Consider the following 25,856-nt stretch of genomic DNA (forward strand, 5'->3'; position numbering starts at 1 on the left):
GTGAAGTGTACTATGGACGACCGTTTCATTAACAACCTCTGCGATTACCTCAGCGCAACGGTTCTTCACTCCTTCTTTTAACTTTCAATCCCGTGCATTCCTTCCCCCTTTCCTTTTTCAACTTATGCTCATGGCACACTTCTCGAATAAAAAAAAAAGTGTGCTGGAATGTTGTGACACACTTGCTGATCGAGTTGCGATGAAGCAACTAGATCTCGAAAAGAGTTTGACCTTGTTTCGCATGTTGTGCTGTTCGCAATATTGTACCATTCCAACGTAGGAAGCGAAATAACAGGCGGCGTCAAGATGGCGTATGCCAATTGTACAACACGGATCATTGTGAACGGAGATCTGACTGATAGCCTGCAAGTGCGCTCATCTGTGAGACAGGGATGTCCGTTCTCACCCCTGTTATTCGCTGCTTACCTCGAGCCGCTTTGCATAGCCATTCAAACTCAAGAGCGCATAATGGGATTTAGCCTGCAGTCAGCGCGTGTGAAAATTCTGGCTTTCGCCGATGACATTGCTATTTTCTGTTCCGATAGAGAAAGCATTTGTGAGGTAACAAATGTTGTCCATAAATTTTGTCAGTGAACGGGGGCCCTGATAAACTGGGAAAAAAGCTATGGTTTTTGGCATGACAGTTGGGAAGCCACACCAGACCATTACAGTAGAATACCCTGGTCCACCACCCCGACAACGTACCTTGGTGTGCCTCTTGACATTTACCGGGACCCTAATCCGTACAGGGAGGACCAAACTTCAAGGGCGAAGGAAAAGGCTGACGCGTGGCAGGGGAGACAATTGTCTGTTTTCTCGCGCGCCACTGTCTGCAATATATTTCTCATTGCAAAAACTATGGTACGTGATGAATGTGCTTAGTGCATCACGAGTTACCATTTAAAAAAAATGACCGTGTTTTTGCCGTTTTTATTTGGTCTTCGTCTTGGGAGAGACCCATTCAAACAAACTTGTTTCTGTCTCTGAAAAAAAGGTGGGCTAGGTCTTGTATATTTGCTTTTGCGACAAGTTGTTTCACGGTTTATGTTTCTCCGTGACCAAAATGATCTGTTCCTTCGCACAGCAGTTCAAGTTAGACTAGGTAGACACCTGTCAGAATTTGTTGTATACTCATGTCAAACTATGAGTGGTGCACTCAGAGGGTACTTGCGTAAAGTGGTGCTCGCATATAGAATGCTGCATGTTCGATTCTCTGCTCAATACTTAAGTAATGATAAGCGGAAAGAATTATACTCGCATTTATTGGACGTAATGCTTCCTGTACCGATTTACCGTTCGCCACAACGTGGATGCCCAGGAGGAGATGTGCACAAGAGAGTTAAGATGCCAGTACTACCATCAGTCAAATCCTTTTTCTTTAAACTGCATACTAACACATTATCAGTCAAAACATGAATGCAAGATAAAGGTCTATTCGTCCCTTGGACAACTAATTGTTACCTATGTAGGAAACCTGAAACAATAGAACACGTGTTTCTTTATTGTTGGGACCCAATTTTTTTCTGGGATGTTCTTCAAAGAACTCTAAAAAAAGATTTAGCCATAAATTCACACGGTATAAGATTTTTGCCGGTTCATAACACCAACGGAATTCCATTCGATTCGATAATGCTCCTGGGCCTCCACAGCTTGTGGAAAACGAGGATGCAGTTCAACAATGCAGATATTGAAGTCCGACCCGTGCGTGATCACTTCATAGAGGGTGTTGTCCGTTTCAGGGAAGTGTATCGGGCACTGCCCGAACCGCCAGAGTGGATTGATGTACTTGACGGGTTGGCACAGTTGAAGAAATTTTAACAGGTCGTGCCAGTCAAAGCTTCGCTGGCGCGTATTATCTTTTGAGTTTCGTACTTTGAACATCAAAGACGGCAATAAAGAAAAAGAAGCAGTCGTGGCCGAGTGGTTAAGCCGATGGACTCGAAATTCATTGGGGTCTCCCCGCACAGGTTCGAATTCTGTCGTCTGCGTGTGCTGGTTACCGAGACTATCTCTTTTTATTCGCGTGCAGGTCATACGTACAAAAGGATGGAACAAATGCACAGCTCCGAGCACATCCGCAGTCGTAGCCGTGTGGTTAAGGCGATGGACTCGAAATCCATTGGGGTCTCCCCGCACAGGCTCGAATCCTGTCGACTGCGTGTACTGGCTACCGGGACGCTCTCTTTTTATTCGCGTGCAGGTCATACGTACAAAAGGCTAGAACAAATGCACAGCTCCGAGCACATCCGCAGTCGTGGCCGAGTATTCTACTTCCTGTCACCCGCGTGTACGGACGCAGAATCATTGGCTCCAGCGGAGCAGCGATAGCGGCCCTTAACGGCCGCGGCAACAGGATGGAACATACTGAAGAAGATTACCGGATTATTCTGCCGACTTTGCCTACAAAACGTGTTGCTCTCAACACCGTTTTTTTTTTTTGCACGCTGACGTGCGAATGCGACCGTACAGGATCGAAGACTTCACGGATGCTCTCACCAACGGTGGCGCGCTGCCCGACGTGGTGGCGTTGGGGGCGTACCATATCAACTACGTCTGGGCGGTTACGTTCGACTGTGCGGATGGTGCGAAGATATTAGTCGCGCTCAAGGAGCTCAAGGTGAAATACAGCTGCTTTCTAATCATCGGCCCCGAGGACCAGCAGCTAAAGTTGCGGCTCCACTGTCTGCTTCACGGCGTACCCGATGAAGATGTCCGAACGGCTTTCGCGGCGCACGGAAAGGTGACGGCGGTGACGCGGGAGCGATGGCGCGTCCAAGAAGTCAAGGAGAAGGAATCAACAACGGGAACCATTCTTCTGAAATTGAAACCTGGTATGAAAGTAGACGACCTGCCTCATCAGGTACGCGTCGGCGACGAATTGGCCCTGGTTGTCGCGCCTGGGCGCCCAATGCGATGCCTGCGTTACCGCGGCACAGGACACGTCCGCCGAGAGTGCAAGGTGCCCCGGTGCACTAAATGCCGGCGGTTCGGCCACAATGATGACGAGTGCGTTCGCACATACGCGGCAGCTACAGGGCCTGGATTCAGGGACGATTCGGCTGATTTGACCATGGACGCCGTCGAGGCAGAGGATGCGGCGAAAGGCACCGAGTTAGCCGAAAAGGGCCAAGCAATGGCGGATACTTCGATACCGGGCAGCAGTGACGCCAAGGCCAAAGACGCAACTAGAGAGGAGGAAGTAAAAGAAATCTCTGCTACCGAGGGAAGTACGTCGAATGATAACGCGAGTTCTGTGGCACCCAAGGGCGCCGAACCGTCAAGCAGCACGGATAACCCGGACAATGGCGGCGCACACACTGCTAGCGTCACCGCACCAGCTAAGCGACCCCACGACCAGACCGGCGGCAATGGAGACAAGGCGACAGTGACCAGCGTGTAGGAGCCGCCGGCGAAAGCGGCCCATGTGCGGCGGCCCAGTTTCAAGCCGCGGCCTAATGTCTCAGCGGACAAGCGGGTCGACGGCAAGGTGGCCGCGCAGCAAGACAGTCTCTCGCACTGGATGGCTCTGGTGGCGGCGACGGCGTCTGGCCGCTTGCTAGACGCGAGCGCTAAGCACCGATCTCTCGGTCTCTTCACTCTTTATAAAAACGGCTACTGCGCTTACGCTCACGGTGGGCACGCTCAATGTGAGGGGGCTAGCCGGCAAAAAGAAGCAGAGCCAAGTTAACCGCCTCTTAACAGACCGTGGGATTGATGTTCTTGCTATCCAAGAAACAAAAGTGGAACTGGGCGAAGAGATCGGGATTTTGGTGCAGCGTTTCACGTCCAGGTATTACGCAGTCGTTAGCCACGCAATTGGCACATCGGCAGGATGTATTATTTTCGTTAAAAAACTGCTGAGCCTTGGGGTCAGGCGCATTTTTCATGTCCATCGGGACGATGTGTTGTGGTGGACTTCTTTTTCGAGTGTTGAACGGAGATTCATTTGCATTTATGCGCCCAATGTGCTGGAGGATCAAGTTCTGTTTTTGAAAGTATCCAGCAATACGTAAGCACTGAAAAACAGGTAGTTTTTCTGGGCGATTTTAATTGCGTGTTGAATGCTGCTGACAAAACCAGCACGTTCCCACCGGGATGGAAGTACCGAGGTTCTGCGCCGTTTAAGAGATCTTTTTGTCTTGGAGGACGTGGCTGAATTTGTGGAAGGTGCGCGTAATGTTAAGTTTACGCATTTTCAACGCAGTAGTCATGCCCGTCTTGATAGAGTCTATGTGTCTTTAGATGTGATGCCAAAATTCCATAGTTACGATGCCGTGCCCGTGATTTTCTCAGATCACTGCATGGTGCAGTGTAGTATAGGATTTAAAAAACGATCTATCGTATTTTAGTGGGACTTATGGAAATTAAATAATCAGATGTTACGGGATGAAACATTCACTGAGATGGTAAAAGAAGAAAATAAAGTAACGTGCGAAGGCATACACGAATGTGGGACGCAATGGAAAATTTGCAAACAACAAAATAAAATGAAAGCCATCGACAGAGCTAGCTGTATAAAATACCAAGAAAAGTTAAACGAAGCACAATTAAGGACCCTGCTTGACAAATTACTTGCTGAAGAGTGTAAATCACCGGGTATGTTCATAGATGATATTTTAAAAAATGAAGCAAAAGATAGAAGTGCTCGAAGAAAACCGCTATCAAGGCGTGCTTGTGCGCGCGAGAGCCGAAGAGTTTGCTACATGTGAGATGCCCACAAAACGAGCCCTGGGAATAGAAAGAAAGCGCGCACGGCGAAATCACGTAGTAGAAGTCGAGAGTGGGGGCCGAACTGGGTCTGACAACGATAGTATCGCGCAAGCATTTTTTTAACCACTATCAAATGCTTTTTGCCCAGCATCGAGTAGACGTGGCACGGTTCAAAGAAGGTTTTTGTAGGCTATGCCTCGTGTAGACAACGAAGACATAAAAAGGTTTTAGCCGGCGATTAGTGAAGCAGAAGTAGAATGAGCCATAGGTAAACTGAACGCTTGAAAGTCGCCGGGACCTGATGGTCTAAGCGCGGCGCTTTACAAAACATTTAAGAACGATTTAGTACCAATACTATGCGCCGTGTTCAACGAAGCTTATGAATTAGATTCACCTCCGCATCGCACGCGGCATCTCACACCGTACTTATTCCAAAAACTGAGCAGACCGAAAAATTAAGACAAGTGTCATCTTACAGGCCGATCGCTTTGACAAATGTTGATTACAAGATATACATGAAGGTGCTAGCGGGCAGGTTACAAACTGTAATAGGGGTATTAGTAGGCTCGCACCAAACATGCGGGATAAAAGGGCGCTCCATCGGTCATAACATCCACGAAGCGAAGTGCGTACTGGGGTGCTGTGATGCGACGTATGACAGTGTGGCAGTCCTTCAGCTCGACCTCGGGAAAGCGTTTGGCTGTGTGTCTCATCAACTTTTGTTTTGTATTCTAGACCACAGTAATGTCGGGTCTCTAATTTTTGAGGGAGTTGCCATCTCGTACCATAACTGTAGTACAAGGTTAATTGTAAATAAGAAGTTGGAGGCCCCCACAAGCGTACAACGTTCGTTGCGCCAAGGCTGCCCCCTCAGCCCTCGGTTGTATTGTATATATTTTGAAGCACTGTGTTTAAAAATAATTGAAACTCATTCAATTCATAGCTTCCCAGTGCAGGCAGCGGAAGTGAAGTTGCTTGCATACGCTGACGACGTCGCTGTTTTTTTCTGTAGATCAGAGCAGTATAAGTCACACGGTCGACGTTGCAAAGCACTTTAGCACAGCTACCGGAAGTTTGGTGAACTGGAGGAAGCGTGCTGGTTTCTGACACGGAGATCGGTCGTCAACCCCAGACACTTTTGCCAACGTCTCATGGGTGACAACACCCGTTAAGTACATTGGCGTTCCGTTTATCAAGATTCTGAGCCTTATTGCCGAGAGCAAGCGAAAGAAACTCGGGAGAGGGCAGCAACATGGAAAAGCGCCCATTTGTCTACTTTTTCAAGAGCCACAGTTTGCAATCTTTTTTTCATAAGTAAGCTGTGGTATGTGATGCAAGTGTTGCGCTGTTCTCAGTTGAATGTGCAAAAGCTGCATCGTGTTTTCGCAGTTTTTATTTGGGCCTCAAGTTGAGAGAGGTGTAGCCAGACTAATCTTTTCCAGGGCGTCGAAGTAGGCGTACTTGGACTCGGGCATTTGTTTTTGCGCCAATTCGTAAATAGGTTCTTGTTTTTCAGGGATATTAAAGATCCCTTTCTTCGCATCATGTGCCAATTTAGACTCGGCGTGCTTTTCCGGAGTTTGTTGTCGCAACACAACAAATGAAGGAACGAACTTCAGGGTTTTTTACAGAAATTGTCCTCAGTGTTTGTTTTCTCGCCGCCCGTTTTTCAGTACAATTTTTAAGCAATGTTAAGAGGAAAATGCTGAATAAGAAGCTATGTGAAACCGTTTTCGCAGAACCTATGTACAGAGCCTTATTAGACAGTTTTAGCTGTGCGTACGCAAGTGCTTGCGTACGCAAAGAGCTACGGCGCTGCGTGCGTTACGCTGTCCGCTCCGAAGTATAGTTTTAGCTGACCGTGCCGTAGCGTCCCTCAGGTGCACGTGGCGCCATCTAGTGACAAGAAGTCAAACCACATCAATGCTCGGTCGAAGAAAATTTCATCCGTGATTACTGATAACTAGTGTGAGTGCATTGGGAGCCTTTTTTGTTCCAAGAAGAAAAACTATGCAAACCGAAGAAAATGTAAGATCTGGCTAAAAGTTAGAAAACTGGTTCGCCAGGTGTCGTTGCTACGAGGAAAACACACTGAATATAGTTAAGCCTAGGAGCTTGAAAATCGCCAAATTATCTGAAAAACAGGGGCTAGTTATCGCCTATACCGCTACGTGTGAGCAAGATTAGGCGAAATAAAAGCGAACCGCTACCATTTTAGCGAGCTATTGCGTCGGAGAATCCAGCGGCGACATGTATTTATTCCGAAGCGGGCGAGCAGGGCGCCGCCATCTTGTCAAAGTTAGCGTACGCAAGCCACGCAGGCGCCGCAACGCAAAGTCCGCTGGCTAGCGTACGCACGCAAGACGCAGGGCTTGCCTTGCGTTCTGCGCATGCGCACTACCGTCCCCGCAAACTCCTTGCGTACGCTAAGCCGTTGCGTACGCACAGCTAAAACTGTCTATTCTCTGGGGGCCCTGGCAGTGACGTCCTTAAACGGGTTAAAAATATGCATGTGCCGTCAGGGACAAAAACCTTTTTTTTCAAGCTTCACACAGGAACTTTGAGTGTAAAATCATTTCAACAGGCTAAGGGGCTCCTTCTTCCGTGGGGATCACTTTGCCTAATATGCAAGCAACCGGAAACCATAGATCATGTTTTTCTTTCTTTGTTGGGAGGGAGTTTATTTGTGGGATGTCCTGAAGAGGACCTTAAAAAAGGAATTACCACTGCAGCCCCAAGGAATAGGGTTTTTGCCTACACAGAACGAAGGTGGCCAGAAGACCTCATTATGCTCGTGGGCATTCACAGCATATGCCACTCACAAATGGCGGAGTAACACTGTGACCCGGACGCGAGGCCAGCTCGAATGTATTTTCGGGAAAACATGCACAAGTTTTTTGAGGTACTACAATCAGGATCATGCGTGCCTGAGTGGTTGTCAAAGTCGGAACATTTGACGCATCTCAGAGAATTTTAACCTGGAAATGCCTAACCAAACTAGGTTTTAGGCTACTATTGTGCTAGTTTTGTAGGTGGTTTTTGGTGAGCGTTTTCAGTTGATCTCTGTCGAAGTCCGGCAATAAAGAAAAAAAAGCAGTCGTGGCCGAGTGGTTAAGGCGATACACTCGAAATCCAGTGGGGTCTCCCCGCACAGGTTCGAATCCTGTCGGCTGCGAATACTAGCTGCCGGGCTCACTTTTTTGTTGGCATACAAGTCATAGATGCAAAAGGAGAAAACAAGTGCACAGCTCCGAGCACATCCGCAGTCTTGACCGAGTGGATTCGACTTCCGGCCACCGAGCGTGACGGACGTGCGATGACGGGCTCCGTTGGAGCAGCTACAGCGGCCATGTCTGGCCGCGGAAACAGGGCTGTTGCTTCGGATGAAGAATATCAGGTGATTCTGCCTACCCTTCCTAGAGGACGTGTTGTGTTAAACACAGTTTTTTTGCATGCTGACGTGAGGGCCCTTCCTTATCGGGTCGAAGATTTCAGGGATGCGCTGGCTCAGCTGATGCTGCTCCCCGAGGTTATCGCCTTGGGAGCGTGTCGCATGAGCCATGTGTGAGCTATTGCTTTCCCGAGTGCTGAGGCGGTGACGAAAATTCTTTCTGCCGGCGAACTGAAAGTCAAGGACCGCCGCTGTCTCGTCATCGACCCGGCAAACCAGGACGTCCGCGTCAAGCTGCACTGGCTGCTGCACAAAGTGCCCGACCAAGACGTGAGGGTAGCCTTTGCTCCGTACGGCAAGGTGAGCGAAGTCACTAAGGAACAGTGGCGCGTCCAGGGTGTCGCCAGCAAGGGGTTGATGACGCGCGTGGCTTCATTTAAAATGAATCCTGGCGTGAAGGTGGAAGACCTCCCTCACGAAGTCAGGGTTGGCGGTGAGTTGGCTCTCGTGGTTGTACCGGGCAGAGCTCCGCTGTGTCTGCGCTGCCACGGTACTGGGCACATTCGCCGTGAGTGCAAGGTTCCACGATGCGGCGCCTGTCGTCGCTACGGGCACGAAGAAAGCAGCTGCGTACGCACGTACGCGAGTGCTGCCGTCCCAGTAAACACTGACGTTTCGTCCGAACTTGTCATGGACGAGGCTGACGCGGAAGACGCTGCAGCAGAGGCAGGGGACAGGGTGGAGAAGAAGGCCCCAGCTGTGGCCCCACCGGAAACATCCACAAGCGTAGAGGAGCCCAGCAGTAAGCGGCAGCAACAGGTAGCGCAGCCTGCAGAATTTAAGGCGCCAACGGACAAAGTCTTGAGCAGTGGGGCGTCAGTTCCCGTCGTTCCCCAGCATGGTGACGGCATGGAAATGTCAGGTGCGTCAACCAGCAACCAAGCAAGGAAGCGACCGCATGAGCACAGTGCGGATGGAGAGCCCAAAGTGAGCGAAGGCGACGAGCCGCCGCAGAAGACTGTTGGTGTCAGGCTACCGACGTTGAAACCGCGGCCGAATGTACTGCAGGCCGATCAACGAGCGGCGGCTAAGCCGCCGCCTTAGTTGGAGTGAATGCGCTGTGAGTGGTTTCTGTGGGAGTGAGATGCCTTTTTCGGTGACGGACTGCATGGGCTGATTTTCCAGTCCATACGCAAGAGGCACTTCTGCAAAAGACGTTGGATAACCGCCACCGCACCTATCGAGCACCTTAGACTAAGCAAGTCACCCGCACCGTCGCCTTGTGTCCCGAGGTATGCACCATACGGCTCCTGTACCTAAACTAGATGGCTTCTACACCTCTTAGAGCGTTGCGCATTGCAACAATTAATGTCAGGGGACTGGCTTACAAGAAGCGTCAGTACCAACTAAGCCGGCTGTTCGTTGATAATGACCTAGACATAATAGCCGTACAGGAGACGAAAGCCGAAATACAGGAACAGGCGGACCGTATGATGCAGCCTTTTACGGCACGCTACAATGTTTGTGTGTGCCATTCTTCTGGCACATCGGGAGGTTGTGCTGTGTTTATTAGGAATTCTCTGGGGATTGTCGAGCAGAATTTAACAGTGTGTCAAACTGGCCGTTTGGTTGTAATTGATTTTTTCATTGCAATTTGCTATGGAGGGTCATACGCGTGTATGCCCCTAACAGGGAGAACGAGCGCAAGGAATTTTTTGAGCGCCTTGAAACATATGTGTGCTGTGAGCGGTTAATTGTGCTTTTGGGTGACTTTAACTGCGTATGTAAAGCAGAGGATAGAATTACAAAAGACTTCTTCCTGACAAAATTGCGGAATTGTTGAATTTGATTGTGCAAGAAAATGGTTTAGATGATGTTGCTGAAGTTCTCTCGGCAGCTCCGCATTTTACTCGTCTCAGGGTGAAAGTCACGCGAGACTCGACAGAGCGTATGTATCGCTTGATCTGATACTTTTGTCCAATAGCTACGAGGTGAAACACATGTCATTTACCGACCACAGCTTAGTTACGTTTACCCTGGGGAAAAAAGACAAGAAATCTCGTTTCTCGTGCGACCTGTGGAAGTTTAACGCACAGTTACTCGAGGATGAACGCTTTGGCATTACAGTTAATGAATGCATTAAAGCATTGCTATCAACCGAGCCTGCGAACTGGGTAATTAGGTGGGAAGATTTCAAGCAGCAAGTGAAAATAAACACGATTGAAAGGGCAAGCATTATATGCCACGATAAACGTGTTAAAGAAAAACAACTACATTGCCAACTTGACTTGTTCGTAAGCCTGGAAAGTTTCCAGCCGGAAAGATATAAGAAACAATTAAGTGGTTCAAGAAGTAAACTTGAGATTATCGAAAAAGGCAAGTATACAGCTTCCATGACACGGGCGCGTGCTGAACGTCTCTGGCTTGACCAAGTACCTACTAAACGCTCGCTGAGTGATGAAAAGAAGTACGCGACTCAGAATGAAGTAAGACAAACCAGGTACAGAAACGAGGTAACGAATGATGGCAAAGTGATTTAGTTAGCGTTTGTTGAGCAGTATCGCGAATTCCTTCGGCGGCGACGGCTTTAAGAAGGGGGGTTTACAAACACATTCTTGTCCCGTATGCCAAAGATAAGAGACAAAATAAAACAAGGGCTGGAGGTACCAATCAGCGTAAGCGAAGTGGGAAGAGCAATCGAATAGCTGAGTGCCGGAAAATCTCCCGGTCCTGACGGCCTAGGTAGTGATTTTTATAAGAAGTTCAAAGCCGAACTCACCTAAGCTCTCCACTGCGTCTTCACCAAAATATATGAAACAAAGAAAATGCCACCATCATTTAAAACAGCACACGTGGTTTTAATACCCAAGAGTGAGGACCAGGCTGAACTGCTGTCCGTTGGGGCTTATCGGCCGATAAGCCTAACCTACATTGACTATAAAGTGTTTATGAAGGTTGTTGCCTATAGACTGGAAAATGTTATAAAGGACCTTGTAGAGCCCCACCAAACGTGCGGTATTAAAGATCGCACCATTGGAACAAATGTGCACATTGCTAGAACTGTTCTTGAATGCTGCGATGCCTTCGGGCGCCGAGTTGCCATGATGCAGCTTGACCTTGTAAAGGCCTTCGGTCGAGAGTCGCACGAAATTCTTTTCGCCATTCTAGAATATGCCAACGTAGGCTCTGTGATAATACAAGGTGTACAGATGGCGTACGAAAACTGTGTTACCCGAATTATAGTGAACAAACAGCTGACTGAACCTGTGCCTGTGTGTTCTTCGGTCAGGCAGGGTTGCCCGCTCTCGCCTCTGCTCATTGCGATCTACCTTGAGCCTCTTCTGTTATCACTGTTACACAATGATGGGATCTGCGGTTTCACTCTTCTGTTGGCGCAAGTAAAAGTGCTTGCTTACGCTGATGATATTGCTGTTTTTTGCGCGGATCAAGAAAGCGTTAAAGTTGTGAAAGTTGCGGGGGAATATTGCAAAAAGACTGGGTCCGAAATTAACTGGGATAAGTGCATAGGTTCTTGGCACGGTGATTGGGACAGCACACCTGCCATGTTTGCTAACATGAAATGGACGGCCTCCCCTGCGAAGTACTTGGGGGTACCCTTGGAGCACTATAAAAGTAGTACAGAGTTGTGGGGTGAGATAACGCAGAGTGCAAGGGATAAAGCGGATGGATGGAAAGGACGGGATCTTTCTGTTTTCGCGCGCGCAAGTGTGCGCAATGTATTCTTAATAACCAGAATTTGGTATTTATTGCAGTTCGTGCTCATTACCCGAGCAAACCTGCAGAAGCTGCATAGAGTGTTTGCTGTCTTTATTGGGAGCTCAAATTGGGAGCGAAAAAGTCGAGTTAATCTGTTCCTTCCGGTCAAAAGGGGGCGGCCTTGGTCTTTCTAATTTGTTTCTGAAACAAGTTGTCTGAATATTTTTGTTTCTACGAAATCAACCCGATCCTTTGTTGCGCAAAATGTTGCAGGTGCGCTTAGGCAACGTGTTGCCGGAATTCGTCGTGTCCAGTTTCCCGGCCACGAATCGTGCTGTAACAGGTTTTTTGCGTGAAGTTGTGGCAGCCTTTCGCAACATGAGCGCTCACTTTTCTACACAGTATCTATGTGCTGTACCCAGGAAAAAACTGTACAAGGATTTGCTAGATATCTTTATACCTGCTCCCTTATACCAATCCTTTTACTGCGGAGGCCCAGGCAAAGATGTGCTAAAGCGAGTTAAGAAGATGCCGGTAGGACCGATTGTCAAATCATTTTTCTTTAAACTTCATACTGGTACCCTTCTGGTGAAAACATGGCTAAACGATAAAGGCATTTTTGTGCCATGGACCATCGACTGCATACTCTGCAAAAAACCCGAGACCATCGAACATCTGTTTATTGACTGCTGGGACCCGGTTTTCCACAGGGACATCTTGCAAAGAACAATAAAGAAAGAACTACCTGTAACTCCTTATGGCATCCGGTTTCTACCTAGAGAAAGTGAGGAAGTTCCTTACGACATGTTTATGCTTCTGGGCCTCCACAGAATCTGGAAAACGAGAATGGCGGCCAGGCACGCAGACGCAAATGCGCGAGCAGTGAGGGAAAACTTTATAAACTATAAAGTGCAGTTTTCTTGAGAGATGTTCTCCGCAGTCAACCCCAGCCGGCGGACTGGGTGGCAGTTATGGATGAACTGATTGATATGAAAATGTTTTAACCCATCGTCTCGGAAAAATTATGGCTAGAGATTTTTATTTCTGCGCATGTATTGTTCACCGGCAATAAATAAAAAAAGCAGTCTTGACCGAGTGGTTGAGCCGATCGACTCGAAATCCATTGGGGTCTCCCCGTACAGGTTCGAATCCTGTCGGCTGCGTACACTAGCTGCCGGGCTCACTTTTTTTATTAGCATACAAGTCATAGGTGCAAAAGGATAAAACAAATGCACAGCTCCAAGCATATCCGCAGTCATGGCCGAGTGGGGATTCGACTTCCGGCCACCGAGCGTGACGGACGTGCGATCATGGGCTCCGTTGGAGCGGCTGAAGCGGCCATGTGCGGCCGCGGAAACCTGGTGCCTGCTACGGGAGAATATCAGGTGATTTTGCCTGCTTTGCCGACCGGTCGTTTAGCTTTAAATACTGTTTTTATGCACGCTGATACCAAGGCTCGCCCCTACCGAGTCGAAGATTTCCGAGATAAGCTTGCGCGTCAGTCGATGCGCGCTGACGTTTTTTGAGCTAGGGGCGTATCGAATGAGTCACGTATGGGCGGCGACCTTCAAGGATGCGGAAGCAACTAAAAAAATGGTGAGCCTTGGCGAGGTGAAGTTGAAGCAACGCCGCTGCGTTGTCATGGATCCGGCCAACCTAGAAACACGCATAAATGTGTACTATCTCCTTCACACGGTTCCAGACGAAGTTGTGCGGGTGGCTTTCGCTCCGTATGACAAGGTCACGAAGTGAGCAAGGAGTGATGGCGAGTGCAAGGAATTGCCGACAAGGGACCAACGACACGCTTCGTCACGTTGATTCTGAAGGCTGGAACCAAGCTGGAGGACCTCCAGCATCAAATGAGCATCGCGGGTGAGCTGGCACTCGTCGTCGCGGCAGGCAGACAACCACTGTTCCTTCGTTGTCGCAGTCAGGGCCACATACGCCGTGACTGCCGGGTGCCGCGGTGCAACACCTGTCGCCGCTTTGGGCACACCGAGGAGCAGTGCGTACGTACGTACGCCAATGCCGTAGGAGTGGTGAGGATACATCCGAGCTGTTCATGGATGGAGCAGATGCCGAAGAAGACGCGAAGACTGCAGGGAACAAGGTCTCGAAAGCGTATCGCCAGCTCCGCCTTTCGAGCCTACCACAGAGTTGAAGGAGAAGCTAGTCGAGGCGCCGAGAGCACAGGCTTCGGGGGCGGATAATTCTGCCAGCTCAAAGGAGACTGTAAGTGATGATAATAATGTGCCGGTGATTACCCAGAGCCAACAGCACGACAACATAGAAGTAGGCGAGGATGGCGTGAGCAACCAGACTGCCAAGCGCCCTTGGGGTGACACCGAAGGGGCGAAAGGGACCACGGAACACTGCTCAACCGAGGAGCCACCTTCAAAGGCGACCGTGGTTAGGCGGCCGTCGTTCACACCGTGGCCGAATATACCGGCCGAACCACGACCAGTGCCTAAACCACCGTCGTAGTGCCCTACTTGTATCCGGCAAGGTGGTACGACACGGTATCAGAATTTGTGTCTGCGATTAATGTGTGTGGTGCTGTGCCGACGACAGATCGATTCTTCCCCAAACATGGCAGAAGGAAGGACACGCACGTATATGCTCACATTGTCATCGAGTCTTCAGTGCGAGGTGGGCCCGGTATTTTTTTTTCTGGCGGCTGACTTCAACTGATGGCTTTTAAACTACAATCTCCACTGCGGATTACCACACTGAATGTGCGGGGACTGGGTGCGAGGAAAAGCCAGTGCCAACTCAGCCGCCTCTTCCTTGAAAATGAACTTGATTTGGTGGCAGTCCAGGAAACAAAGTTGGAAAGCGAGGAGCAAGCGGACAAAATAGTGGAACCATTCTGAGCTCAGTATGATGTATGCGTATGCCACTCCAGCGGTTTGTCTGGTGGTTGTGCTTTGTTTATAAAAAATAATTTGGGAATAATCGTAGAGCCTGTCACTGTATGTCTAAGCGGGCGGCTACTTGTTGATTTCCCTTTTTCTGATAAGTGCTGGCGTGTGGTATGTGTTTATGCTCCAAATGTTGAACGCGAGCGTAAAATTTTTTACGAAGAGGTCATCATGTATTTGAGCTGTGAAAAAAAATGATTATTTTGTTAGGGGACTTTAACTGTGTTTGCAAGGCGGAAGACAGAGCGAACTGTTACATTGTGCGTGACAAAAGTGCTGAAGTGTTGAACATACTGGTGTCAGAAAATAACCTAGAGAATCTAGGTAGTGTTATGACAGAAGGTGTGCGCCCACAGTTCACGCACTTCCTGCGGGGAAGTAACGCTAGACTGGATAGGGTGTATGTTTCTTTGGAGATAGCGGCACTCTGCACCAGCTACGACGTTAAGCCGGTACATTTTAGTGACCACTTCTTTGTAATAACCGCATTAGGGAATAAGGAGAGAAAGGCACGCTTTAACTGGAAGACCTGGAAACTGAACACAAAACTCCTGGACGACGAAACTTTCGAAATGTTCGTGGCGGAGGAAATTGAAAGGTTCCTGGCCGCCATGTCAACTTACAGAAAGGAATGGGAAGAATTAAAAAAATAAAAATAAAAGCTATTGTTATAAGTACTGTACCCAAGTACAACGAAAGGAAACAAGAAAAAGAATTATGTGATGAACTTGGGTACCTGATTGGACTGGAATCTGATCAACCAGGCTTCTTCACGAAAGAAATACGGGAAGTTAAAAGCAAGCTCGACCATATCAGCATTGACAAGTATAGAGCGGCAGTGATTAGAGCGAGGGCCGAAACGCTCTGGGCAGGCGAAGCGCCGACAAAACCGGCCCTAGCCGAAGACAAAAGGCACGCATGCAGCAAAGAAGTTAAGCAGATCATGTGCAATAATGAGGTAACAAATGAAAAAGAAAAATGCCACGCAGCCTTTAAACAGTATTTTCAGGAGTTGTTTGCTCTCAAGAGCGTAACAAAAAACGATTTCGAGCAAGATTTTTGCGATTGATGCCGAGGCTTGAAGATGATGTTAAAGAGCGCCTCGAATAATCTATCACTGTTGGGGAGGTCGAATGCGCAATCGATGACCTGGCAGTTGGAAAATCACCCGGGTCTGATGGCTTCGGCGCGGCTTTTTACAAAGCCTATAAGTGCATGATTGGTCCATTCCTTCTGAAGGAATTCGCTGAAGTGTATGAAACGAGGCGCGCCCTTCCTTCGTACCGCACGTCTCACACTGTGGTCATCCCAAAAACAGATGACCCACAGATGGGATTATCGGTGGGGTGTTATCGTCCGATAATCCTCACAAACGTCGATTACAAAATTTTCATGAAAATACTCGCGAAACGATTGCAAACTGTTGTAAAACTACTTGTCGGACCGCACCAAACCTGCGGAATCGAAGTGCGTACGATTGTCACCAATATTCATGTCACTAGAAATGCCTTAAAGTGCTGTTATGCTTCTTCAGGCCGCATTGCCACGATTCAGCTTGACCTGGAGAAAGCGTTCGATCGCGTATCGCATGACATACTTTTCTGCATACTTGAACACTTAAATATCGGTGATATAATGGCCGAAGGCGTGAAGATGACGTATGCTGACTGTACCACGCGTGTCATGGTGAACGGTGACCTCACGGAACCTGTGCATGTGCATTCTTCAGTGCGGCAGGGGTGTCCGCTCTGGCCTCTACTTTTTTCCCTTTATCTTGAACCGTTCTGCCTGGCGCTTTTAAATAGCAATAGGATTGTCGGCTACAGGCTAGAGTCAACAGAAACGAAAGTACTTGCTTACGCTGATATTGCTGTGTTTTGCTCCGATAAAGACAGTGTCCGAGAAGTCGTTGCAGTTGCAGAAAATTAGACCGGTAGTAAAATAAACTGGAATAAGAGTTCCGGATTTTGGCAAGGAAGCTAGGATTCCACCCCTGAGCTTTTTGCTCAAATGCAGTGGTCGATGGTGGCACGGAAATATTTAGGCGTGCCCCTTGACAGCTACGGAGAACCCGAGCCTTACTGGAATGAGCAAACCAATCGGGCAAAAGAAAAAGAGAATGGATGGCAGGGCAGGCAATTGTCAGTCTTTTCACGTGCCACTGTCTGCAACATCTTTCTGGTCTCCAAAATGTGGTACGTTATGATCGTTTTGTGCATGTCGAGAGTCAATGTGCAAAAAATTCACCGTGTGTTTGCTGTTTTCATTTGGGTTTCAACGTGGAAGAAGTCCACTCGATGAAATTTGTTGCGCCCTGTGAAAAGCGGGGGCCTTGGCCTGGCACATTTATTTATACGCCAGGTTGTGTCGCGATTTATGTACCTAAGTGACCAAAGTCATGCCTTTATATGGACCGTCATGCAACTTCGCCTATGGAAGCATAACCCAGATTTCATTGTGTTGACTGCTCAAGGATCTTTATGTGCTCTTACTGGGTACTTGCGCGAGGTTGTGCTTGCGTACCAACTGTTGCTCGTGCGAATTTCGGTGGAGTACCTTGCTAGGGTGTCTAGGAAAAAACTATACAAGGACCTAGTTGACACACTAATGCCAATACCCCTGTACCGCGCACCATACCTTAGAGGTCCTGGGCATGATGTTCTGAAGAGAGTGAAAAAGATGCCCGTTAAACCATCTCTTAAAACCGTTTTCTTCAAATTGCACACAGGGACACTTCCTGTGAAAACTTGGCTTGAGGAAAAGGGAATATATGTGCCGTGGACAACACATTGTTTACTGTGTAAGAAGCCGGAAACCCCAGAACACGTTTTTATAGACTGCTGGGACCCAATATTTCACTGGGACGTCCTCCAGCATACAATTAAAAAAAGAACTCCGCCATAGATACGTATGGAATAAGGTTTCTACCAACAGAAAACACAGCAGGTATACCTTACGACCTAATAATGCTCTTGGGCCTTCACAGCTTGTGGAGAACGAGAAAGCAGGTGCGGCACGCAGACGTAAAAATACGATATGTGCGAGAAAATTTTAGAGTGTCGTGTATATGAGAGAAGTGTTTCGGGCCCAGCCCAATCCGCCTGACTGGATTAGCGTTTCTGATGATTTGGCCGCTTTAAGGCAATTTTAGCCGATTTACGGCAGCTGGCGAAAGGCTTACCTGATTTATTTCTTCATGTTTTGCTTCTGTGTTGTGGTGAAAATCAGGAAATAAAGAAAAAAAGCAGTCGTGGCCGAGTGGTTAAGGCGATGGAATCGAAATCCATTGGGGTCTCCCCGCACAGGTGCGAATCCTATCGGCTGCGTGTACTGGTTACCGGGCTCACCTTTTTTATAAGCATACAGGTCATAGGTGCAAAAGGAGAAAACAAATGGACAGCTCCGAGCACATCCGCAGTCGTGGCCGAGTGGTTAAGGAGATGGACTCGAAATCCATTGGGGTCTCCCCGCACATGTTCGAATCCTGTCGGCTGCGTGTACTGGTTACCGGGCTCACCTTTTTTATAAGCATAGAGGTCATAGGTGCAAAAGGAGAAAACAAATGCACAGCTCCGGGCACATCCGCAGTCGTGGCCGAGTGGTTAAGGCGATGGACTCGAAATCCATTGGGGGTCTCCCCGCACATGTTCGTATCCTGTCGGCTGCGTGTACTGGTTACCGGGCTCACCTTTTTTATAAGCATACAGGTCATAGGTGCAAAAGGAGAAAACCAATGCACAGCTCCGAGCACATCCGCAGTCGTGGCCGAGTGGTTAAGGAGATGGACTCGAAATCCATTGGGGTCTCCCCGCACATGTTCGAATCCTGTCGGCTGCGTGTACTTGTTACCGGGCTCACCTTTTTTATAAGCATACAGGTCATAGGTGCAAAAGGAGAAAACAAATGCACAGCTCCGAGCACATCCGCAGTCGTGGCCGAGAATTTCCTGTGCCACAAACCGGAAACCATTGAACATGTGTTTTTGGACTGTTGGGATCCCATTTTTTTCTGGGATGTCCTTCAGAGAACTTTAAAGAAAGACCTACCATTAGGTGCATATGGCATAAGATTTCTACCTTTCCACAAAACAGATGATTTTCCATTTGATGCAGTAATGCTCCTGGGACTTCACAGCTTGTGGAAAACCAGAATGGAGTTTAACAATGCAGATGAACAAGTGAAACCTGTACGGGAACATTTCATTCAAAATGTTGTGCGTTTTAGGGAGGCGTATAAGGCCCTCCCTGAACAGCCAAAATGGATAGATGTGCTTGATGATTTGGCGAGACAGAAAAAATTTTAACATGCCGTGTCAGGCAAAGGTCTGCCGACACGTTTTTATCGTTCATCTTGTGTGTCTTGAATGTCAAAGTCGGCAATAAAAAAAAAAGCAGTCGTGGCCGAGTGGTTAAGGAGATGGACTCAAAATCCATTGGGGTCTCCCCGCACATGTCCGAATCCTGTCGGCTGCATGTACTGGTTACCGGGCTCACCTTTTTTATAAGCATACAGGTCATAAGTGCAAAAGGAGAAAACAAATGCACAGCTCCGAGCACATCCGCAGTCGTGGCCGAGTGGTTAAGGAGATGGACTCGAAATCCATTGGGGTCTCCCCGCACATGTTCGAATCCTGTCGGCTGCGTGTACTGGTTACCGGGCTCAACTTTTTTATAAGCATACAGGTCATAGGTGCAAAAGGAGAAAACAAATGCACTGCTCCGAGCACATCCGCAGTCGTGGCCGAGTGGATTCGACTTCCGGCCACCGAGCGTGACGGACGTGCGATGACGGGCTCCGTTGGAGCAGCTACAGCGGTCATGTCTGGCCGCGGAAACAGGGCTTTTGCCTCGGATGAAGAGTATCAGGTGATTCTGCCTACCCTTCCTACAGGACGTGTTGTGTTGAACACAGTTTTTTTGCACGCTCACGTGCGGGCCCGTCCTTATCGGGTCGAAGATTTCAGGGATGCGCTGGCTCAGCTGATGCTGCTCCCCGAGGTTATCGCCTTGGGGGCGTATCGCATGAGCCATGTATGGGCTGTTACTTTCGCGAGTGCTGAGGCGGTGACGAAAATTCTTTCTGCCGGAGACCTGAAAGTCAAGGACCGCCGCTGTCTCGTCATCGACCCGGCAAACCAGGACGTCCGCGTCAAGCTGCACTGGCTGCTGCACAACGTGCCCGACGAAGACGTGAGGGTAGCCTTTGCTCCGTACGGCAAGGTGAGCGAAGTCTCCAAGGAGCGGTGGCGCGTCCAGGGTGTCGCCAGCAAGGGGTCGACGACACGCTTGGTTTCATTGAAAATGAACCCTGGCGTGAAGCTGGAAGACCTCCCTCACGAAGTCAGGGTTGGCGGTGAGCTGGCTCTCGTGGTTGTACCGGGCAGAGCTCCGCTGTGTCTGCGCTGCCACGGTACTGGGCACATTCGTCGTGAGTGCAAGGTTCCACGATGCGGCGCCTGTCGTCGCTACGGGCACGAAGAAAGCAGCTGCGTACGCACGTACGCGAGTGCTGCCGTCCCAGTCAACACTGACATTTCGTCCGAACTTGTCATGGACGAGGCTGACGCGGAAGACGCTGCAGCAGAGGCAGGGGACAGCGTGGAGAAGGCCCCTGCTGTGCCCCCTACGGAAATATCCACAAGCGTAGAGGAGCCCAGCAGTAAGCGGCAGCAACAGGTAGCGCAGCCTGCAGAAGTCAAGGCGCCAACGGACGAAGTCTTGAGCGGTGGGGCGTCAGCTCCCGTCGTTCCCCAGCATGGTGACAGCATGGAAGTGTCACATGCATCAACCAGCAACCAAGCAGGGAAGCGACCGCACGAGCACAGTGCGAATGGAGAGCCCAAAGTGAGCGAAGGCGACGAGCCGCCGCAGAAGACTGTTGGTGTCAGACGACCGACGTTGAAACCGCGGCCGAATGTACAGGCCGATCAACGAGCGGCGGCTAAGCCGCCGCCTTAGTTGGAGTGAGTGCCCTGTGAGTGGTTTCTGTGGGCGTGAGATGGCCTTTTTAGGTAACGGACTGCATGGGCTGATTTTCCAGTCCATACGCAAGAGGCACTTGTGCAAGAGACTTTGGATTACCGGCACCGCACCCATCGAGCACCTCAGACTAGGCAAGTCACCCGCACCGTCGCCTTGTGTCCCGAGGTATGCACCATATGGCTCCTGTACCTAAACTAGATGGCTTCTACACCTCTTAGAGCGTTGCGCATTGCAACAATTAATGTCAGGAGACTGGCTTCCAAGAAGCGTCAGTACCAGCTAAGCCGGCTGTTCGTTGATAATGACCTAGACATAATAGCCGTACAGGAGACGAAAGTCGAAAGACAGGAACAGGCGGACCTTATGGTGCAGCCTTTTACGGCACGCTACAATGTTTGTGTGTGCCATTCTTCTGGCACATCGGGCGGTTGTGCTGTATTTATTAGGAATTCTCTGGGGATAGTCGAGCAGAATTTAACTGTGTGTCAAACTGGCCGTTTGGTTGTAGTGGATTTTTTTATTGCAATTTGCTATGGAGAGTCATATGCGTGTATGCTCCTAACAGGGAGAACGAGCGCAAGGAATTTTTTGAGCGCGTTGAACAATATGTGTGCTGTGAGCGGTTAATTGTGCTTTTGGGCGACTTTAACTGCGTTTGTAAAGCAGAGGATAGAATTACAAAAAGACTCCTTCGTGACAAAAGTGCGGAATTGTTGAATTCGATTGTGCAAGAAAATGGTTTAGATGATGTTGCTGAAGTTCTTTCGGTAGCGCCGCATTTTACTCACTTCCAGGGTGAAAGTCACGCGAGACTTGACAGAGCGTATGTGTCGCTTGATCTGATTCCTTTGTGCAATAGCTACGAGGTAAAACACATGTCTTTTACCGACCACAGCTTAGTTACGTTTACCCTGGGGAACAAAGACAAGAAACCTCGTTTTTCGTGGGACCTGTGGAAGTTTAACGCACAATTGCTCGAGGATGAACGCTTTGACATTAAAGTTAATGAATGCATTAAAGCATTGCTATCAGCAGAGCCTGGGAACTGGGTAATTAGGTGGGAAGATTTCAAAGAACAAGTGAAAATAAACGCGATTGAAAGGGCAAGCATCATATGCCACGATAAACGTGTTAAAGAAAAAGAACTACATTGCCAACTTGACTTGCTCGTAAGCCTGGAAAGTTCCCAGCCGGGAAGATATAAGAAAGAAATAAGAGATACAAAAAGTAAACTTGAGATTATCGAAAAAGACAAGTATACAGCTGCCATGATACGGGCCCGTGCTGAACGTCTCTGGATTGACCAAGTACCTACTAAACGCTCGCTTAGTGACGAAAAGAAGTACGCGACTCAGAACGAAGACAAATCAGGTACAGAAACGAGGTAACGAATGATAGCAAAGTGATTCAGTTGGCGTTTGTTGAGCAGTATCGGGAATTGCTTGGGCGGCGACGGCTTGAAGAGGGCTTTGCAAACACGTTCTTGTCCCGTATGCCAAAACTAGGAGACGATATAAAACAAGGGCTGGAGGTACCAATCAGCGTAAGCGAAGTGGGAAGAGCAATCGAAGAGCTGAGTGCCGGAAAATCTCCCGGTCCTGACGGCTTAGGTAGTGAATTTTATAAGAAGTTCAAAGCCGAACTCACCCAAGCTCTCCACTGCGTCTTCACCGAAATTTATGAGACAAAGAAAATGCCACCATCGTTTAAAACAGCACACGTGGTTTTAATACCCAAGAGTGAGGACCAGGCTAAACTTCTGTCCGTTGGGGCTTATCGCCCGATAAGCCTAACCAACGTTGACTATAAAGTGTTTATGAAGATTCTTGCCAACAGACTGCAAAAGGTCATAAAGGACCTTGTAGGGCCCCACCAAACGTGCGGTATTAAAGGTCGCACCATTGGAACAAATGTGCACATTGCTAGAACTGTTCTTGAATGCTGCGATGCCTTCGGGGGCCGAGTTGCCATGATACAGCTTGACCTTGCAAAGGCCTTCGATCGAGTGTCGCACGACATTCTTTTCGCCATTCTAGAATATGCCAACGTCGGCTCTGTGATAATACAAGGTGTACAGATGGCGTACGACAACTGTGTTACCCGAATTATAGTGAACAAACAGCTGACTGAACCTGTACCTGTGTGTTCTTCGGTCAGGCCGGGTTGCCCGCTCTCGCCTTTGCTCTTTGCGATCTACCTTGAGCCTTTTCTGTTATCACTGTTGCACAATGATGGGATCTGCGGTTTCACTCTTCTGTCGGCGCAAGTAAAAGTGCTTGCTTACGCTGATGATATTGCTGTTTTTTGCGCGGATCAAGAAAGCGTTAAAGAAGTTGTGAAAGTTGCGGGGGAATATTGCAAAAAGACTGGGTCCGAAATTAACTGGGATAAGTGCATAGGTTTTTGGCACGGTGATTGGGACAGCACACCTGCCGTGTTTGCTAACATGAAATGGACGACCGCCCCTGCGAAGTACTTGGGGGTACCCTTGGAGCACTATAAAAGCAGTACGGAGTTGTGGGGTGAGATAACGCAGAGTGCAAGGAGAAAAGCGGATGGCTGGAAAGGACGTGACCTTTCTGTTTTCGCGCGCGCAAGTGTGTGCAATGTATTTTTATTAGCCAGAATTTGGTATATATTGCAATTCGTGCTCATTACCCGAGCAAACCTGCAGAAGCTGCATAGAGTGTTTGCTGTCTTTATTTGGAGCTCAAATTGGGAGCGAACAATTCGAGTTAATCTGTTCCTTCCGGTCAAAAGGGGCGGCCTTGGTCTTTCTAATTTGTTTCTGAAGCAAGTTGTCTCAAGATTTTTGTTTCTACGTGATCAAACCGATCCCTTGTTGCGCACAATGTTGCAGGTGCGCTTAGGCAACGTGTTGCCGGAATTTGTTGTGTCCAGTTACCCGGCCACGAATCGTGCTGTAACAGGTTTTTTGCGTGAAGTTGTGGCAGCCTTTCGCACTTTGAGCGCTCACTTTTCTACACAGTATCTATCTGCTGTACCCAGGAAAAAACTGTACAAAGATTTGCTAGATATATTTATACCTGCTCCCTTATACCGTTCCTTTTGCTGCGGAGGCCCAGGCAAAGATGTGTTAAAGCGAGTTAAGAAGATGCCGGTAAGACCGACTGTCAAATCCTTTTTCTTTAAACTTCATACCGGTACCCTTCCGGTGAAAACATGGCTAAACGATAAAGGAATTTTTGTGCCCTGGACCACCGACTGCATACTCTGCAAAAAACCCGAGACCATCGAACATGTGTTTATCGACTGCTGGGACCCGGTTTTCCACTGGGACATCTTGCAAAGAACATTGAAGAAAGAACTACCTGTAACTCCTTATGGCATCCGGTTTCTACCTATAGAAAGTGAGGAGGTTCCTTACGACATGTTTATGCTACTGGGCCTCCACAGCATCTGGAAAACGAGAATGGCGGCCAGGCACGCCGACGCAAATGTGCGACCAGTGAGAGAAAACTTTATAGAAAGTGTAGTTTTCCTGAGAGATGTTCTCCGCAGTCAACCCCAGCCGCCGGACTGGGTGGCAGTTATGGATGAACTGATTAACATGAAAAAGTTTTAACCCATTGTCTCGGCCAAAGTGTGGCTAGAGATTTTTATGTATTGTTTACCGGTAATAAAGAAAAAAAAAAGCAGTCGTGGCCGAGTGGTTAAGGCGATAGACTCGAAATCCATTGGGGTCTCCCCGCACAGGTTCGAATCCTGTCGGCTGCGTGTACTGGTTACCGGGCTCTTTTTTTATAAGCATACAGGTCATAGGTGCAAAAGGAGAAAACAAATGCACTGCTCCGAGCACATCCGCAGTCGTGGCAGAGTGGTTAAGGCGATGGACTCGAAATCCATTGGGGTCTCCCCGCACATGTTCGAATCCTGTCGGCTGCGTGTACTGGTTACCGGGCTCACCTTTTTTATGAGCATACAGGTCATAGGTGCAAAAGGAGAAAACAAATGCACAGCTCCGAGCACATCCGCAGTCGTGGCCGAGTGGTTAAGGAGATGGACTCGAAATCCATTGGGGTCTCCCCGCACATGTTGGAATCCTGTCGGCTGCGTGTAATGGTTACCGGGCTCACTTTTTTATAAGCATACAGGTCATAGGTGCAAAAGGAGAAAACAAATGCACTGCTCCGAGCACATCCGCAGTCGTGGCCGAGTGGTTAAGGCGATGGACTCGAAATCCATTGGGGTCTCCCCGCACATGTTGGAATCCTGTCGGCTGCGTGTAATGGTTACCGGGCTCACTTTTTTATAAGCATACAGGTCATAGGTGCAAAAGGAGAAAACAAATGCACAGCTCCGAGCACATCCGCAGTCGTGGCCGAGTGGTTAAGGCGATGGACTCGAAATCCATTGGGGTCTCCCCGCACATGTTCGAATCCTGTCGGCTGCGTGTACTGGTTACCGGGCTCTTTTTTTATAAGCATACAGGTCATAGGTGCAAAAGGAGAAAACAAATGCACTGCTCCGAGCACATCCGCAGTCGTGGCAGAGTGGTTAAGGCGATGGACTCGAAATCCATTGGGGTCTCCCCGCACATGTTCGAATCCTGTCGGCTGCGTGTACTGGTTACCGGGCTCACCTTTTTTATAAGCATACAGGTCATAGGTGCAAAAGGAGAAAACAAATGCACTGCTCCGAGCACATCCGCAGTCGTGGCCGAGTGGTTAAGGCGATGGACTCGAAATCCATTGGGGTCTCCCCGCACATGTTGGAATCCTGTCGGCTGCGTGTAATGGTTACCGGGCTCTTTTTTTATAAGCATACAGGTCATAGGTGCAAAAGGAGAAAACAAATGCACTGCTCCGAGCACATCCGCAGTCGTGGCAGAGTGGTTAAGGCGATGGACTCGAAATCCATTGGGGTCTCCCCGCACATGTTCGAATCCTGTCGGCTGCGTGTACTGGTTACCGGGCTCACCTTTTTTATAAGCATACAGGTCATAGGTGCAAAAGGAGAAAACAAATGCACTGCTCCGAGCACATCCGCAGTCGTGGCCGAGTGGTTAAGGCGATGGACTCGAAATCCATTGGGGTCTCCCCGCACATGTTGGAATCCTGTCGGCTGCGTGTAATGGTTACCGGGCTCACTTTTTTATAAGCATACAGGTCATAG

General features: G+C 48.8%; 1 protein-coding gene and 15 non-coding genes across 16 annotated transcripts; all 16 read left to right on the forward strand.

Moving 5' to 3' along the window:
* The first annotated feature begins 2,077 nt into the window (after positions 1 to 2,077).
* Positions 2,078 to 2,159, forward strand: TRNAS-CGA (transfer RNA serine (anticodon CGA)). The gene has a single exon. It is a non-coding gene; the product is annotated as a tRNA-Ser (tRNA).
* A 5,644-nt stretch (positions 2,160 to 7,803) lies between these two features.
* Positions 7,804 to 7,885, forward strand: TRNAS-CGA (transfer RNA serine (anticodon CGA)). The gene has a single exon. It is a non-coding gene; the product is annotated as a tRNA-Ser (tRNA).
* Positions 7,886 to 13,128: 5,243 nt separating this feature from the next.
* Positions 13,129 to 24,306, forward strand: LOC144123784 (uncharacterized). Its single transcript, XM_077656538.1, has 3 exons — positions 13,129 to 13,203; positions 14,087 to 14,227; positions 23,257 to 24,306. Exons 1-3 carry the CDS (start codon positions 13,129 to 13,131, stop codon positions 24,304 to 24,306), a joined length of 1,266 nt encoding a protein of 421 aa, XP_077512664.1.
* TRNAS-CGA (transfer RNA serine (anticodon CGA)) lies at positions 18,154 to 18,235 on the forward strand. Its single transcript has one exon. It is a non-coding gene; the product is annotated as a tRNA-Ser (tRNA).
* TRNAS-CGA (transfer RNA serine (anticodon CGA)) lies at positions 18,324 to 18,406 on the forward strand. Its single transcript has one exon. It is a non-coding gene; the product is annotated as a tRNA-Ser (tRNA).
* Positions 18,495 to 18,576, forward strand: TRNAS-CGA (transfer RNA serine (anticodon CGA)). Its single transcript has one exon. It is a non-coding gene; the product is annotated as a tRNA-Ser (tRNA).
* On the forward strand, positions 19,130 to 19,211 carry TRNAL-CAA (transfer RNA leucine (anticodon CAA)). The gene has a single exon. It is a non-coding gene; the product is annotated as a tRNA-Leu (tRNA).
* Positions 19,300 to 19,381, forward strand: TRNAS-CGA (transfer RNA serine (anticodon CGA)). The gene has a single exon. It is a non-coding gene; the product is annotated as a tRNA-Ser (tRNA).
* Positions 24,307 to 24,376: 70 nt separating the features above from the next.
* On the forward strand, positions 24,377 to 24,458 carry TRNAS-CGA (transfer RNA serine (anticodon CGA)). The gene has a single exon. It is a non-coding gene; the product is annotated as a tRNA-Ser (tRNA).
* Positions 24,459 to 24,544: 86 nt separating this feature from the next.
* On the forward strand, positions 24,545 to 24,626 carry TRNAS-CGA (transfer RNA serine (anticodon CGA)). Its single transcript has one exon. It is a non-coding gene; the product is annotated as a tRNA-Ser (tRNA).
* A 257-nt stretch (positions 24,627 to 24,883) lies between these two features.
* On the forward strand, positions 24,884 to 24,965 carry TRNAS-CGA (transfer RNA serine (anticodon CGA)). The gene has a single exon. It is a non-coding gene; the product is annotated as a tRNA-Ser (tRNA).
* An 87-nt stretch (positions 24,966 to 25,052) lies between these two features.
* On the forward strand, positions 25,053 to 25,134 carry TRNAS-CGA (transfer RNA serine (anticodon CGA)). The gene has a single exon. It is a non-coding gene; the product is annotated as a tRNA-Ser (tRNA).
* An 86-nt stretch (positions 25,135 to 25,220) lies between these two features.
* TRNAS-CGA (transfer RNA serine (anticodon CGA)) lies at positions 25,221 to 25,302 on the forward strand. Its single transcript has one exon. It is a non-coding gene; the product is annotated as a tRNA-Ser (tRNA).
* An 88-nt stretch (positions 25,303 to 25,390) lies between these two features.
* TRNAS-CGA (transfer RNA serine (anticodon CGA)) lies at positions 25,391 to 25,472 on the forward strand. The gene has a single exon. It is a non-coding gene; the product is annotated as a tRNA-Ser (tRNA).
* An 86-nt stretch (positions 25,473 to 25,558) lies between these two features.
* TRNAS-CGA (transfer RNA serine (anticodon CGA)) lies at positions 25,559 to 25,640 on the forward strand. Its single transcript has one exon. It is a non-coding gene; the product is annotated as a tRNA-Ser (tRNA).
* An 88-nt stretch (positions 25,641 to 25,728) lies between these two features.
* On the forward strand, positions 25,729 to 25,810 carry TRNAS-CGA (transfer RNA serine (anticodon CGA)). Its single transcript has one exon. It is a non-coding gene; the product is annotated as a tRNA-Ser (tRNA).
* Positions 25,811 to 25,856: the final 46 nt, after the last annotated feature.

The sequence above is a fragment of the Amblyomma americanum genome, chromosome 3 (genome assembly GCF_052857255.1).
Source record: "Amblyomma americanum isolate KBUSLIRL-KWMA chromosome 3, ASM5285725v1, whole genome shotgun sequence".
Taxonomy (NCBI): domain Eukaryota; kingdom Metazoa; phylum Arthropoda; class Arachnida; order Ixodida; family Ixodidae; genus Amblyomma; species Amblyomma americanum.